We start from the raw sequence: 17,760 nt of genomic DNA on the forward strand, positions 1-17,760 counted from the left end.
CAAACGTACATAATGTTCCCTGACATTACTCATTATTTATGTAACTTCCTCTGTAAAGGCATAAATAGGTATAGCGTACATCTGGCGTATAATAATGAACCACCAGAATGGGGCACCAGCTGAATAGGTAGGATTAGGTTTCAAATTACTTTAATTTAATTGGTTCCCGTGAGAACACATGATTTGCCGTGAAATAACACATAAGTCTGTCTTCTGTCTGGTAGACTTTAGTGATAGTATTGATTTTGGTCATATTTGTAATGATATATACACGTGCGCAGGGTTTGGCTTTTATTTGTACGTCATCGTCTTGGGTGTTTGAGTAGTTTCCGATGTGGGAAGGACTGGATTATGTCAGCAAATTAAACAACTTCATGTCATCACAGCTTGAGAAGTAAGAAATCCCCGTAATCCCCCCTCACCCATTCCCTGAACTGATCATGTTTTTGGTCATTATGAAACTCTTCTTAAAAGGGCAACAGCTAATGCTAATGTGATGTGAATTTACGTCTGGGGGTTGTTTAGATGATTTAGATAACAGAAATATTAATATTTATATTATCATTAATATTATTGTTATTACCACTACTACTACCCTGAGGCAAGGCCACTGACAGATTTTATAGGGCCCTAAACAAAATCATAAGGTTTGGCACATTTATGCCCAATTTAGTGGGCCCCATGCCACAGGACCTGAGACTTCCGGTTCATGGCTGAAATACTCTGACCTTTAAAAGTGCTGAAAAAGATGCTTTCAGCCATCTAAATGTCAAATAGCCCTAAGATGCAAAATGATTGACAGCCAGAAAGCATTTTTGAGTGGCTAAACCCAAAAGCAGGGGTCCATGACCATGAAACATTTTGTTAGGTCAATTATTTCAGTGATATCTATCAGATAGTTAAAGGCGGGGTGTATGATTTTTGAAAAACACTTTGGAAAAGGGAGTCGGGCCGAGTACCAAAACACACTTGGAGCCCATTAGCAGTAAGGGGCGTCCGTCTACTAACCGAAATCGTTGCCTGGGATGCGTATGTGTGGGGCGGGTCTGTCAAAAAAAGGTCCAGATTCTATTGGGGAAGAGGTGTGTTTGTTTAGGTGATTTCAAATGTCAACATTTGCTTTCAGAGATCATGCACCCTGCCTTTAATAAGACCATGATCATTTTTGTCTTGCAGGGTCCTCACTACAGTAAGATTCAATATTTAAATAGTTTTTTAGCATGGTAAAAAATAAATTTTACATACATCATTATACATACAAACACAAAAAAGTAAATAAAAAAGTATGTAACAAAATAAAAAAGTATAGGCTATAATGGAATATAAAATATTATGAGAATGTCTACAAAACTGTAAAATAGTTTTTTATAAGAACTATAAACAAGCTAAAAACACTAGGCTAACTATAAAACGCACATCACACAGATTAACCGAGAATATGACATTATTCCCCGATGCTGATGCCCTTTTAAACAATGCTCCGCCCTGTTTCCCAAAGCCACTCCCTCTTACATGTCAACACTTTGACAAGTCACGTGATTGGCGGAGCGGTCATTGGGAGGGGAGGAGCGATTGTGAAGCTCCGTGTGTATTGAAACTCTCATTTCTGTGCCTGCATTCCAACCCTCGTCAAATCCTGAAAGAGCGAAGAGGGGGAAAAGCCATAAATAATACCATGGTGAGATCGGGCCAGGTTGAGGATCGACACATGGACGCGCGTTTTCAGCAATCGGCCGCGATAAGAGTCAGAAACTGCGCAGAAACGCACGGCTATAATCCACTTTTGATTTCTTTTAAGCACTAAAGGCTCGATGGGGGCCACACAGAGACGCTTTCTTTTGCATTTTTAAAGAGGAACGCAAAATGGCAGATGACAGACACCAATACAGCGACAACGGCTTCGTTTCCCTTTAAAACATGAAGGGCTGCCCGTATATTTTTGGACGTGTATCGGAATATTATGCCATTAGAGCTGGTTGCCTTTAAGTACTTATTTTTTTCTCGGCTTTTCTTCCCTTAAAGGACGTGGAGATTGGAGCCGCGCAGTAGGGAAACGATTTTAAATGTACCCTTTAAGGATACGTTTAATAAAATAGTAATATTCGGTGTAACATTGGGTGAAGGCTTTTGCGGGGCGCTTTGAAGAGATCAAAGCGAAAGCACTTGGCAGTCCAGTTTTCTTTAGATTTGGACTCTGGTTACATACCAGTGTATGTTTTCTCACTGTTCCTTTGTTATAATGAGGGGGAAGTGTGGTATTCCCGTGGTCTACACGTATGTGTAGGGATAAACCGATTAATTGTCATTTTCTGTGAAATTAAAATACAAACCAAGCTACGACTAGATTGCGAGAGATGAATATTTTAGTGTAATGCACGTATGAACTGTGTTGTGATCTGGAAGAAAGATTATAATCCTATTTGGGAATAAAATCCATGCTGCGCTGCGTGACTATAACCTTGTCGTACGTATAAAAAGAAACAAAAATCTCATCTGTTAAATAACAATTTACTTTTCACGAGCTTTCGCCAATGTTTTGCTTGAAGCTGTTGTCGGAAAAAGGCCTGTGAGTGTGGTTTTACCTACCAAACGAGAGCTGTCAGGCTGACTGGCGCGCTGACTGGATTATTCATAGCCGTCATAGATAAATAGTGGGCGCAGGAATCATCGCTACACATGCGGAATATAAACTAGTGCGTTGGCATTTAAAGTCGCAGGACAGAAAAGTCCACTTTACAGCTTTGGCAATAATACAAAAATCTTGGGACGCCTACAGTTGACACGCAACGAATGAAGAAGTGGGTGGTGTAATGTTGCTGCCTTGAGCAAACGTGCGCTGTATGAAACTATATTTTACGGTGTGGTACTCCACCTATCACAGTGTCTGTGACTGACAGGGAAACAGGTCTTGACTACAAAGGCCTTGAGAAAGTTAGGATTCTCAGAACGCCTCCAAGAGGCTTTTTATGCAGTTTGACTTTAAAGTTACAGTCGAGCTGTGAACTTCAAAGCGCCGAAGATGGCAGAGAATTGGAAAAACTGTCTCGAGGAAGAGCTAATATGCCCCATTTGTCTGAATGTCTTCTCTGAGCCGGTTCAACTCCCATGCAAACACAATTTCTGCCGCGTGTGTATAAACGAGGCCTGGGCTAAAGATGCAGGAATGGTACGCTGTCCGGAGTGCAACCATGCATACACCCAAAAGCCGAGTTTGGAGAAGAACCACAAACTGTCCAACATTGTGGAGAAGTTCAATGCGTTAAATATCGAGAAGACACCGGCGGTCCTGCACTGTATCTTGTGTCGCCGTGGTCCTCCACTCCAAGCTCAGAAGGTTTGCCTCAGGTGTAACGCACCCTGCTGCCATTCCCATGTACAGACCCATCTCCAACAGCCTTCTTCCAATGCCGGACACTTACTGGTGGACGCTGAGGACGTCAGGGCCTGGAGCTGTCCACAGCATGATGAGTACAGACTGTATCATTGTGAAACCGAGCATGTGGCTGTCTGCCAATACTGCTGCTTCTCCAGATGTGCTACCAACCACGGCCATGCCGTGTGTGATATAGAAGTCAGGCGAAATGATATCAGGGTAAGTGGCCACATGGAGATGTCCAATCTTGGGTACATATTTGTTTTTCTTTCATGATCTTGCTAAACCACTGTGTTTTGTTTTGTTTTCTTTCAAGTAGTTTTTTTCTTGGGAATGGTGAGTTTTATCGATGTAGTAGCTAACTATTCTGCCCCTTCCCCCTTTTATCTTTCATTTGAATGATAAACAATTGGGTAGAGCTGCAAACAATACCAAAGCTCTCCTCTGGGCTTCTCTTCCCGGCACAGGAGCATCCTTGCTTGGCATTTTGGGGTGGGGTTGGACTGCGACGGGAGAATTTAATGATGAGTCTTATTTTCTTAGGAACATATTATGAAAAAAGCCAGATTCGGATTTAATTTACCCGTTACAACCTTAGTATGCACGTTCCTGGGCTCGTTGCAACAAAATGTCCTGTATTGTCTTATATCAACAATGCACAATGCTATGTAAAAAGACTTTTACAGTGTTGCAAGGCCAAACCAACCAAAATACTTTATTACAATATTATAGAAAAACCTTATTTATTAGCAAGAATTTCTTATAGCATATAACGTTTTTTCCTCTACAGTTGTGTTATGTTTATATTAAAGGTTGAAGCCGTTTTGTGTGCCACTGATTTGATTCATTCGGAGCTGGCTGTATAATTTCCATTTTCGTTGATTATACAAAATCATACACCATCAGTCCTCTACGTTTCTGTGAAACCCACCATTACCAGCCAACTAACCTTGTTGTGCTGTATCCCAAGCTTTTGAAAAGAAAACCACGTCTGTTTTGGTAGGTCTCGTTTTAATTTCATAGGTTTTTTCCAAATAGTTTATATACAAGAACTTTAGTATTTCTCTGCATCACTCCTGCTGTTATCAAACTTGACACATTTTCATCTGCCACAAAGCAAAATGCCTCTGTTTGAGTCTGTAGCTCAAGGCAAGGTTGCTATTTTCTCATTCACGCTGACCTTGGCGCAAGAGACGCTGGTTTGAAATGACAGTGATTTTGAGCACCCTACCCCCATTCCCCCTTGAGAGAGGTCCGTACTGAATGGCAAGCCAGCACCGCTGCCATGAGGTATTAGGTTCCACCCTCCAGGCCTCTGCCGGCAGCTCGAGCTCATCAGTCACTGCAATTAGGCCATGGCCTTAGATTGTAGAGATTCAAAGACGTTCACTGTCTCCGTGCAGTTTTCCTTACCTTCCTTATGGTCTTGATTGTTAATAAAGAGTCGTTGAATCAGTAGATGGTTTTAGAGCCTGTTTTTACAAACTGGTGTGTTGCATGGCATTCGATTTGTGGCTGGTAGAAACGACTTTACTGTGTTTCATGCAACCAGCAGGTGCGGTTTTATACGGCAGAATAGGTTGTGCACAGCTCCGTGTGGCTTTAAAGGTGCATTGTGTAACTTATAGAAGGATCTCTTGACAGAAATGCAATATAATATACATAACTATATTATCAGTAGTGTTTAAAGACCTTACATAATGAACTGTATTGTTTTTATTACCTTAGGCCTAGTCCACACAGACAAGTATCAGGGCACTGAAACCGAACATTTTTGAAAACCCCTGCCAGGGTGAGGATTTTAAGAAACGCCGGTTGCAGTGTTGTCGTGTAGACAGTAAAACCAGGGTTTTTGCCTTGCGATGTCACTTTTGTTAGGCTTCTGATTGCCCAAGGTGGCTTTAGGATTTGGGTTATATTGCCACCTGCTGGTGTGGCATGCTCTTGACAGCGCTTGATAGCTTGATTTATGCTTTTTCATGAGGTTGGAGATTTCTTTAAACCGAGCATGTGTGGACAGGATTTATTTGGAGGAAAAACTCAGGTTATAAAAATACATGTGTCCGTGTGGACTAGGCCTTAGAATGAGCCGTTTTTATCTACATACACCGCGGGTCCCCCTACATGGAAGTCACCGCCATGTTTCTACAGGAGCCCTAAATGGACAAACTGTTATACAGAGCGCGTTTTGTCCCTACGTTGTCTCAGCCGACGATATGTTTGTCCTGTGGTGGCGCTACCGTATGGGTGATTCTCACGAAATCTTTAATTTTTTTAAAAAGCCATTGAAGTCATTTTTTTGCACATATAAGATTAAGGTCTGAACTTACTATAACCATTATTTTCAGAGGATTTAAAATATATTTCCTAAAGAATTATTTACGTTTTTTTAGATTATCATTATCAAAAATTATCATTACCGCAACATATTACATTAAATATATGCATTTACAAACTCATGTTTCGGTAATGAAAACTGCTTACCTGGTAGCCATCTTGAGTGTCACAGTCAATTTGTCCCTTCCAACAATTTTTTTTTTAAATGTTAGTTCATTGAGGGCTTAAACAATGAATGAAAATTGTTGCGGAGGATGAGAAAATATTTCTTCGACACATTTATATTCCTTATTATTGTCTCTTCATTTACCAATGATCACCAAATACCACATGTTTCTTTACTGTAAATGTTCATAGTATAACATGCACTGAAGCTTTTTATTTTTTAGATTTTTTAATTATAAATATTTCCATGTCAAAGAACCCAAATCCAGTCATGGACATGTTGCGGTAATGAAAATGTTCCCCTTAATTGTTGAAAAAACAACAAAATTGGGTTGTATGATGTCATTTTAAATCATGTGCAAAATAGTACATGAATAGATGTTTGTAACTGTATGCTGCTTATTTTGATACTCTTACTTTGCATTTACTTTTTTATCAAAATGTTTCATGACACCTCATAAGTCTAATTTCGCAAGAATCACCGTATGCGTTTTAAAATTGAGGGGTGATTGCAATTCGCACAAAAATGTACACACACCACCTTTAAATAACGTGAAGGCTGGAGATCTATCATGCATTATGCTGTAAATCCATGCCATTTTCGCTAACATAAAAAGGTTAATGCAACCACTCAGTTAAAGACTTAATTTACTACCGAATACAATCCAAGAAAATCAGTTGATGCATAGGGAAGATTCACAAGAAGAGACGTAATTCCCTACGTAATACAGCTAAAAAGTTTGTTCGCAGGATACCTTGCGATCGTGGGTGCTATTTGTCATCCGTTTGGCAAGCGAAATCTGTTGAAAGGAAAAGGTTCAGCTGCGCGTATCATCGGCAGTGATTGATGTAGTTCATTTGGCTCCGAGAGTACAGTCAGCTGTTATAAGCGTCTGTCAGACGGGTGATTGAAGATCATTCGTCTACAGCGCATCCTTTCCTGGGCTTCTGTTTGTCCTGCATTCTAAAAACATTGATCCTTTTTTGTTTGTTTTATTTGTGCACTTTGTATTCGAGATGAATCTGTATTACACTCCTTTAGATGTATATGACGGATTTATTTGCTTCTACTGAGGGTGTGAGGGTTTTTCTGCAAGTGAGGTTATTAAAATTTGACGTCAGGCTACTGAATTAGACATGCCCTCGGTCAGCGCTGGCAGCACAACCCCGGTAAGCTTTCGAGCTGTTTGGTGCGGCAGAGGTTTGTCCTTTGAACAGGAAGCAGTTATCTATGAGCTAGCCTGCATTCATTACAGAGCTCCGCTCCAAAATACACACACGCAGGGTCAACTCGATTTGTCTCTGCCTCGGTCGCAGACAAAGACAAAATGGTGAAAGAGCGTTCTCGTTTGCTGTCCTTCTCCTTTTTCCTCTCCCATATTCCCCTCTGAATATACAGATATGAAAAAAGAGCTTTGTTGCCATGACAGCACCCCCACCCTCTCTTGTGGCTGCCTCTTGCATGAGGTGTTTGTTTAATTAAAGCTAATTTGGTTTGTTCCTAAGGTACCACTGAACTTCTGTCAGGCGTCGCGAGTTTGTGTTTTTCTTTTGTTCACCGTTGAATATGAAAGGAAAATAATTGAAATTCCTCCTCAGCCAATCACTCAATGTGAGGGCTTTGACAATTGTGTTCATTGAAAGTAAAGGAGCAGAAAGTTAGCTACTTTTGTGACATCACAACAGAGGAGACTTTTATGTGACAGAAGTCTCATTGTATTTTAATTTTTTATAAAACTGTTATGAATAATATTTTAGTACAAAGAACTGTTACGCTAAAAATGCTGGATTGTTTCAATGGTTCCCATGGTTTGATAAAATATGAATAAATATATCTATCTCTGGTTAAAATTAAACTAGACCTAACCATGGGTTGAAACATCCTATCTTTTTTACTTTTTGAGTGAATTTAAATTCTGATGACTAATTTCTGTCTCCCAGCATTAGTATTGTTAGACAAGAAACCAGACTCTCTTGATGAATAATTCGTACATAGCCTGCATTCCACCCACCTTTGTCTATATGTGAGCTTTGGGCTGGGTGACATAATGCATTCACAATGCTTTTGCTGGTGGTATAACATAAAGCAACATTGTGAATGTTGCAGGTACGGTGGCTCAGTGGGTTGCACTGTTGCCTCGCAGCAAGAAGGTCTCTGGTTTGAGCTTCATCTAGGTCAGGTGGTCTTTTTTAGTGGACAGTTTGCATGTTCTCCCTGTGTCAGTGTGGGTTTAATCCAGGTACTCCGGTTTCTTCTTACAATCCAAAAACATGCAGGTTAGGTGAATTGGAGATACCAAGTTGCTCTTCCCCCAGCGTGTGTATAGTTCAATTTGTGTGTAGATTAAACAGATCGCGCCATGAATAGGGATGGGCGATATGACCAAAATCATATATATCATGATAGGATTCATTTTATATCGCGATTACGATATATATCACAGTAGAGTTTTCTTTTTAATAAGGTTTTTATGTTATTAAAATCTTTAATGTCATATAATTTTCATAATTCTCACAAAAACTTATAGTGGCATAAAAAAGAGACCTGAAGATAAATAGCCAATGGTGGAATATATATTAGGGCTGGGCATAGATTAATCTAGATAGTAATTTTTGCATAATATATGAGTTTGTGATGTGTGTAAATATTATATATATTTAAACAGAAAAAACATACATATATATACATTTAAGAAATGTTTTATTTAAATATTGTTTTTTATTTATATATATAATTTAGAATATATAAAAATATAAATAAATATATATTCACATGTAAATGTTTCTTAAATACATACATGAATGTGTGTGTATTTATATACATAAAAATTACACACAGCACAAACTCATATGTTATGCAAAAATTTACTTTTATTTTGTATATATATATATATGTATATATTAGGGATGGGCATGATTAATCGACGATCAATAATTGATCGTTAAGAATTTAGTCGATGACGTCAATTTGTTATTGATTAATCAAATACTTTTTTTGTCTAATGCAGGTTGCGTTGGCTAGCATAGCGTGTGTCTTGAAGCAATTAAATGAATTTCACTGTGTGGCAGCAATTCAACATTTTACCACCAGGGTGCAATATTTGACACCATACTCTGTTATCTGTGACCTTCCGTTTTGATTTTTAAAAAAATCCTGAAGAGGTCATGATTTTTTGGAACAAATGAGGTCTTTGTTTAAGAATGCGGCTCGCAGCTGCAGGTTCCGCTGCTTTAGAGCGCCGCATATTCAAGCGCATATATGTTCCGTTTGTCTAAGTAAATGTAGTTTAACTGTTTGCCACAAGTTGATCTTGTAATAAAGGTCTCATGGAGGAAAACACACTGTATTTTTGTATTCAACATTTTTGAATGATAAAAGTTAAATAATTATTTTTTACTATAAAAATATTAATGATTAATCGATAGTCGATCGTTAATTCTCCCGACAATCGACTAAAAAAATGTAATTGAATGCCCATCCCTAGTATATATATATTAATATCTTTTTAAAGGTAGAAAAGTAATTAAGCCAAGAACAATGAGAGATTTTCTCTCAATGCTGTTTGATTAACATGAGTGATAGACAGGAGCAAAATTAGGTGACTTCCCCTTTAAGACCAAAGTCCGGATCCAATATATAACGTACTGTTACACATGTGTTTTTTTTCTAGCTGTTTATTTTCTCTTAAAGGTCACCTATTGTCCGATTCACTATTATACATTTCCTTTGGTGTGTAAGTGTGTATTAGTACATGTTAACGATATGCAAAAGGTACAAACCCCAAAGTAAACGGTGATACGAGTTATCGTCTCCAACGTAAATCTTTTTTCTTGGACTACAACAAACACACGGATTGTAGGCAACAGTTTACTTCCTGGGATTGGTGATGTAGACAAGACAAACATTACCATAATTCCTCCCGCTTTGTCTCACAGCCTGTAAGTTAACTCCTGTTAGCATTGCATTGTGTGCAAATCTTTCAAACATGGTAAGGAGCGTCACATTTTCGGCTGACGTCAGAGGTATTCAGGCCAATCAAAACTTACAGATTAGCTGGCAAATCAGGGACACAGCGATTTTTAAATCGATTAGTTTTGTACAAAATCCTTGCGTTTTTAGGAAGAGAATAAAATCTAGAGCTGCAAAAATGTATGATATGTTGAAAATTAATGTGTTTTTTGAACCATAAACCACGCAAACACATTGTATTTTACAGAATACACAAAATAATGTGTTTTAGCAATGAAATGGGTGCTCTATAAGACCTAAATAGTCGTGTTTATAAGGATACTTGCAAAGGGTGGGAATTTTGACGCATATGTGAATTTAAGGCCAATACAGCGGCAAAAATGCTAACGAACTTAATGATAGAGTAATAACCTCGATAGAGACGATAGTCCAAAATCTCTACCGGTTTATCATACCTACCGGTTATTCACCCACCCTTAGCCATGAATATAGCCATAGATGCTGGAATGGAGTTAAAGAGCACCTATTTCATTGCTAAAAAACAATGTTGTTTTGTGTATTTGGTATGGTACAATGTGTTTGCGTGGTTTATGATAAAAAGAACACATTATTTTCCATATACTGTACATTTTTGTAGCTAAAAGCGGAGGGTCTTGTATCACACTGAAGGGGCTTATTTTCCCGATAACTACCGGCTGCCTCTACATTATCCCGCTTATTACACGGCTACTTGTCACATAAGAAAAAAAACGGACATGAATATGAAACATTTTATTGGCATATTTGTTTTAAATTAACATTTTTATCCTTCCGCGAAACTTTGCACAGATGCATAAAATGATCGTAATACCTTATTAAGATCTTCTGCTTTATATTTGTCTGTCTCCATTTTTTTCTCTTTTAGCCAGTCTTTGAGAAGTTTTAATGCCCGTTCTGTATTTTTTTGTGTGTTGGCTTCGTAGCTGTCATGCTATATTTTGTGAAGTTCAGTCTCAGTAAGCTCTCTGTGTCTTGTCGTTGTTCGTTCTTCTATCCACTGTTTAAATGTTTTGTTTTTTCCGTACATGTTAAAATTAATGTCAAAATTTTCCATTCTTAATTGTGGTTGTCCAATGTTTGTCACAAGATGGCGCCAAACAGTAATCTTTATTGGTCTTTATTGGCGCGGAGCGATTTAAATCGTACAAGTAGTACCGGCTATGCGTTATTACTTTGGAGCGGTTATTATTTGAAAAGAACGAACCTGCAAATGTCTCAACTGACCAATCAGAATCAAGCATTCCAGAGAGCCGTGTAATAATAGGGTATATTTGTAACAAAGGCCAGAAATACACTGTATGGGTCAAAATTATTGATTTTTCCTTTATGCCAAGAATCATTAGGATATTAAGTAAATATCATGTTCCATGAAGATATTTAGGAAATTTCCTACTGTAAACATATCAAAACTTTATTTTTATGAGTGGATGCAGTTTTGCAAAATTTTGCAAAATTTTCAAATAGTTGTACTTGGCCAAATTTTGTTCTATGCTAACAAACCATACACTATTTTTTCAGCTGTATAAATGATGTATACATCTCAATAAAAAAAATGTCTATTTCAAATAATCAACTCAAAGCAAATTTAATAATGTAATGATACATAATGTTCATGTAGCTCAACTGGTTAAGCATTGCATTAGCAGATTAAAGCATGCAGGTTTTATTCCCAAGGAACACAGAGGCTAATGTATAGCTTGAATGCACTGTAAGTCACTTTGGTTAAAAGCTTCTGCCAAATGCATAAATGTAAATTATTTTAGCATCAGCATTTAACAATGTTTGATTAAGAATATATTTAAGTAAACTTTGCTGTTTATAATGTTTTATTCGTGCATATAAATGACAGTGCCCCGTATGGTCTTTGAAAACCCAGCTAATGTAGTTTTTTGTGATTTATTGTTTTTTTTTACATAAAATGATGCTACCTAATGTAAAGAACATTCTTGACTAAGGTCATGTCAAATATTAAAATCAATGTGAAATCAATGATTAAAATCAAAATTATGTTTTTTAATTAAAAAATTAGATTGAGACTTTTGACTGAATTTTACAAATATGGTAATGATAGTCAGTCAGGTCTTCGAATATAAAGCCCATTATTAATTTAAACATATCTTTTCATCTCTTAGCAAATGCTGATTAAACAGCAGGATCGGATTGAGGACCGGGTCCAGGACATCGAGGAGCAACTCTACAAACTAGAATCTGACAAATGCCTTATGGAAGTAAGTGATTTTCTCATACGTTGTCAAGCTTAAATGCATTACTATTAGCAGAACAACTGCACGCTTTCAAAGTAAACACTTAGCTTTTTCATTCGGGCCGCTCCTCCCATTGCTATGATTAATGATGGCATTAGCACATAGTGTGCAGCGTTCTCCTGCGGTTTCAAGCTACAAAAAATCCAGTTTGCACACAGTGGCCTTTCCTAATGAGCCGCACAGAATTAGATGCATTGTGTAACCCCCATTGCTAAGGTGCTATAAGACCTGCATAATAATTAATGGTTTTGTGCCAACCCGTGGCTGATCCATTGAACCTCAGGACAAAGTGCAGCATCTAAAGGAGGAGGTACAGCTGCAGTATCAGAAAATGCAGCAGCTTTTGGAGGAAGACCTGGGGAAGACCCTGGAGGTTCTGGATAAAGCTCATTCCAAGTTCTGCCAGGAGAACTCGACACAGGTCCTCCAGCTTCACCAGAAACAGCAAGAGGCCAAGAAACTGCTCGGCTCCATCCAGATGGTTTTCGATAAGGCGGAGGACATCGGTTTTATGAAGGTGACCCGATTTTTATTGCCGTTGTCACTGCGTTTGTTATAAATGGTGGCATTTAGCAGTGTTTTAAGGTGTCTTTGTCCTGTGTCATGGCATGGATGATAAAGAGTTTTCTTCTGCCAGGCTGTTATGGTTGAACTCAGATTTATAACCAGCAATAAAAGTGTAAGATGCCAGAAATGATTATTTTTTGCCTCATGTAGAGTAGGCATCCATATTTCATGTGCTAGATGCACAGTTCACCTCTATGGAATTTAGGAAGTAGGAAGTGTATTTTTCAGATTTATTATTTATTGTACGAATGTAGAATCAGTCACATTTTCATTTTGATCTGAATTCTTGGAGACGGTAAAAATAGTTGGATGAAACAGTTGCATGTTTCTTATCAATACTTGATACTTGGTACATATATCATATTGAAGTGTGATATTTCAAGGGACATATTTTTTTGAAAATATGCTAATTTTTCAGCTCCCCTAGAGAACATTTGATGTTTTTGCTGTTTTGGAGTCCATTCAGCTGATCTCCGGGTCTGGCGCTAGCACTTTTGGCATGGCTTGGCGTGGTCCATTGAGTCTGATTGGACCGTTGGCATCTTGCTAAATAATCAAAGAGTTTCAATATTTTTCCTATTTGGGGCTTGACTCTTCTGTGGTTACATTTTGTGCTGGGACCGACAGAAAATTGGAAGTTGAATTTTTTTGGGCAGATATGGCTAGGAACTATATTATTCTCGTTCTGGCATAATGATCAATGATTTTGTTGCGGTAACATGGCTGCAGCAGGCGTAGTAATGTTGCGCCCCTGCTGAAGGATCCAGCTGGGACCAGCGTGGGCTGGTGAGCTGGTTTTGGCTGGTCCCCAGCTTGGTTTTAGCTGGTTTTGCTGGTGTAGGAAGCTGGTTTTGCTGGTGTAGCAAGCTGGTCTAGCTGTGTTTTGGTCACATTTTAAGCTGGACTTAGCTGGTCATGCTGGAATACCAGCTGGCCCACCAGCATGACCAGCTTTGTCAGGCTGGGAGGACCAGCGTAAACCACCTTAAACCAGCTGGAGCCAGCTACCAGCTTGTGCTGGTTTTGGCTGGATTTTTCAGTGGGGGCACTTCCCAAAAATAGTCCCCTTGGTTACTTTCAATAGCAGGGGACTATTTCAGGCTTTGCGAGCTGCGTAGCGTTATTGCGCCTCCTGCAGCCATGTTGCGGCAGCAAAGTCCTTGATTATTACGCCAGAATGAGAGTATAGTTCCTAGCCATATCTGCTTAGAAAATCACAACTTTTAATTTTCTGTCGGTCTTAGTACACAATGTAACTACAGAAGAGTCAAGTTTTGAATTGGAAAAATATTGAAACTCTTTGGTTATTATTTGGCGCGATGCTAATGGTCTAATCAGATTCAATGGATTATGCTAAGCTATGCTAAAAGTGGTATCGCCGGACCCGGAGATCAGCTGAATGGATTCCAAAATGGTAAAAATCTTTTTCACTCTAGGGGAGCTGGAAAATGAGCATTTAAAAAAAAAGTGGACACATTTCTCATTAAAATTGTAAATAATCTGTGTTTGTGAAATAATAATACTTTTTTCTTTTAGACGTAAAGTAATAGTGATCCCAAAGTCAACAAACATTACTGCTAATCTTTTAGTGGTTTTAGTGTTCATTTTGTGCCATATTAAGTTTTTCTTATTTTTTAACTATTTCAGACACTACCAAAACAAGTATGTAAAGCATGTAAAAACAAAACAAACCGTGGTTGGTTGCTTTACATGTCAGTTAGACAGTCTCTTCCTGTTTAAGTGGGTGGTTCTTGGCCCCACTTAAACATCATAATATGCTGCAAAGTGGTCCAGACTTTATGCCATAAGTGAAGTTACTTTTTTTTTTAGAAGGCTACACTAATATATAATGTATAATGTTACTGTATAGCTCAGTGGTAGAAGCACAAAAGGTCATGTGTTTGAACCCGCATACAGATAAAAATATATACCTTGTGCCAAATGCATAAATGTATCCGTGGTGGCTTGTGACTGCTCACCCGAGCGGCGCTAATTCAAAAGAAGTGTTTGGAGTGTCGTGTGTGGTTCCTTTTTTCAAAATATGTGTTCTGCGTGTCGGGAGATCCTGTGTGCATCACGTGTCTTGTCAAGGTGGGTGCCTGTTGCACACGCGTCAAAACTGTTTATGATAAAAGAGACGCTCACCTTCACAAAATACACACAAGACATTCCCTTAACAGTAAACTCTGATTACGCATGAGATTATGTGAGTATCCGGCAAACGCGAGCGTCTCTTTTATCATAAACCCTCTAGACGCGTCTGCAGCAGGCACTTATTTTGGCAAGACACGTGATGCAGACACAGTCTCTTAAAGCACAGAGCACATATTTTGAAAAAAGGAACCACACACATGACAGGCTACATACATATTGTGACGAACTTCGCATCGAGCGCCCTCGAAAAAAGAAGTTGCTGGCCGCCCCTGAAATGTATATACATGTAACACTAATATATGCTTGTGTTTTATTCTTTTAGAACACAAAGTCTGTGAAAATACTAATGGACAGGTGAGTCAGCAGTGCACTTTTAAAGCAAAACTTTATACATCATCATCATTTTTGTGATTTATATTATTGTGGTTATAGGTCTCAGTCATGTGTCAGTGGCACGTCACCATACAAAGTGGGCAGCCTCAACTCCAAGCTTTTTCTGTCTGAAATCTCAAAAAGAGAGAAAAACCTCTGCAAAATGCTGGAAGGTATTTTCAAAAAATAATTTATTCAAATGAAATCGTTTGATGTTGCATCTAATTTTTTTTCTCCATTTTTAGCTCCATTCAGCGCTCCAGCAAACTTTTTCCAGAGTATTCCGGCATACCTATGCGAGAAGCGCAGGCATTCCGTGGCGTTCCCTGAAGGCAGCGGGAGCAGCCGAGCGGGCGCTAGCTTCATGGATTCTTCCTCTTCTTCAGGCTCTGCTGCCGCTAAGCAACCGTGCCTGAATCTCACTCAGGGCTCCGCCGCGGGCGAGGGCCAGTCCTCCCAGCAAGCACTCGGGCCGTGCAGCTCCGCACAACACGTAGGAACCAGCAGCTCGGCCTCCGGCTCTCAACCCCTACCGCATTCCACCTCGGTTTTTCCTCACTCTCATTATCCGAACAGCAGCGCCTCCCAGCTGCCCCAGTACGGGGCGCGGAAGATCCTGATGTGCACGGTCGATAACTGTTACTGCTCAGGGGTGCCTTCCGTGTCCAACCATCGCGGACATCCGCCCTATCCTCGCTCCAGTTCCTTCCCTTGGCCGGTGAGCTCGCAGGAGTACTCGCACGGCCCCCTGCCCTCCGCACCGGCCATGTCGCAGCCTCTCCAGAGCCTTTCCATGCGCGATTGGATCGACGCCTCGCAGTCGCACAGGCACACTGACTTCTACAGCCTGTACGGCCAGTCTTCCACCAAGCATTACGTCACCAGTTAACCCCTGCTGCAGTGACTGCAGCCAGTCACCATACGGGGCGCTGAGAAATGTCTTAGCGGAGCATGTGGGGCATTTTTCAAACTTCTCAATCATTTAGAAAAAACTGCTGAAGTCTGAAAGTTAATATCACAAAGTCAAGCATAGCTTTGCACATTATTTAGGCACTAATGGTGTGATTACGTACAATGAACACAAGTTGCTCTTCTAAGAACACACATTTTTCTGCAGGAGGATGCTGTCATCTGTAATATTGCACTTTCTTGGTAAAAATCCAAATTTTTGCAATTACGTTTGACTCGTTCATGAAACAATGGATGTCAGCTGTAAAATGATTTAGCGAACACCTAATGAAACTTCAATTGTCAATTAATGCGATTTACTATTGAGAGAATTGTAACCCACAAAGTTTTATTATCTTCATATGGTTGTTATTTGTCGAAATTCCCATATGCAGCATGTGCAGGAACTTTGTATGGTTTTCCCAGCCTTCCATTTTTTTAGCTTTTGTTTTTTCGCTTAAATTGGAGTCTGTGGTCACTTTATTCATCACAAAAAGCACACGTTAGCTCGGATTCGAACGGGCGCTTTGGGACGTTTTTAACGTGCACCACGTGAGGAAACAAACAGCACAGTGTTGTTCATTTTGCTCTTCTTCCTTCACTCTAAATGCTCTTCACATCGATTCGTTGTTGCTCCACGGGCTTCCAAAGTAACTGGTTCGAGAGCGTGTCCCTACCCACAGCATTCAGTCCGGTCCTCATCCAGACGGCGCTGTCTGTCTCTCACGCCCTTCAAAGCCACAGAAATGCTCCCCTTTACATCCTGTATGTTAAACACAGGATGTATTGGTTTCACATTCTTTCGTTCAGCCACGGTCTCTCATTATATCTGACGGTGGCTTCAGTGCTAACACGTCAGTCGCAGACAAAATGGCCTGTATTCAGGGGGTCACAGTGCACTTGATTCCTCTGCATTTACTGTCAATGCTGTAATTGTTCTTCCTTGTGTTTCATAGCATTTCCGGAGCCTTCGACTTCCTGTTTGTTGCTGAGTGCATGTGGAAAAGTTTATATGCACTCGTAGAGAAATAATAAAACTGCTAGCAGTTATAAAAAGACTTTTAAAACAGGGAATGAGATTTTTTCTTTTTTAAGAACAACTTAAGTAAAGGAAATGTTGACCAATGAACATGAAACTAACTAAAAACTAGGGATGATGGAGGGAAGTTTTCTGTTGTAAATATTTTGTGAAATGAAAAAGACTTGTAATTTGGAAAAAAAAAACTTGTTGAAAATAAATGCTAATTTTAAAAACGGTTTAATGGTGTCAAGCGTGCATGTTTTAACACGTCGGTTGGTGTTTGTGAGCAGAATGTTTGTTTAAAACCAAAATGCAAATGTATATATTTGTAGCTTTTTGTGGCTGAACTCCTAAGTAATTTTAACCTCAGGTTCTTTGTCAATTTTTAAAGTGATCCTTGCAAACATAGCAACATTAAAATGTAACACTTGTTGTCTTAACTCACAGTAAACGGTGGTAGTGATGGTCGTTTTCGAAGCACTGCTTCATGAGGCTTCGAAACATTTACGAATCTTTTGTTTCGAATCAGTGGTTCGGAGCTTGTTTCAAA

At 39.3% G+C, this 17,760-nt stretch overlaps 1 protein-coding gene across 1 annotated transcript; it reads left to right on the top strand.

Moving 5' to 3' along the window:
- The first annotated feature begins 1,548 nt into the window (after positions 1–1,548).
- trim8b (tripartite motif containing 8b) lies at positions 1,549–17,446 on the top strand. Its single transcript, XM_055175949.2, has 6 exons — positions 1,549–3,592; positions 12,017–12,112; positions 12,432–12,665; positions 15,192–15,223; positions 15,302–15,414; positions 15,487–17,446. Exons 1-6 carry the CDS (start codon positions 3,020–3,022, stop codon positions 16,128–16,130), a joined length of 1,692 nt encoding a protein of 563 aa, XP_055031924.1. The 5' UTR covers positions 1,549–3,019; the 3' UTR covers positions 16,131–17,446.
- Positions 17,447–17,760: the final 314 nt, after the last annotated feature.

Source organism: Misgurnus anguillicaudatus, chromosome 4 (assembly GCF_027580225.2).
Source record: "Misgurnus anguillicaudatus chromosome 4, ASM2758022v2, whole genome shotgun sequence".
NCBI classification, from domain to species: domain Eukaryota; kingdom Metazoa; phylum Chordata; class Actinopteri; order Cypriniformes; family Cobitidae; genus Misgurnus; species Misgurnus anguillicaudatus.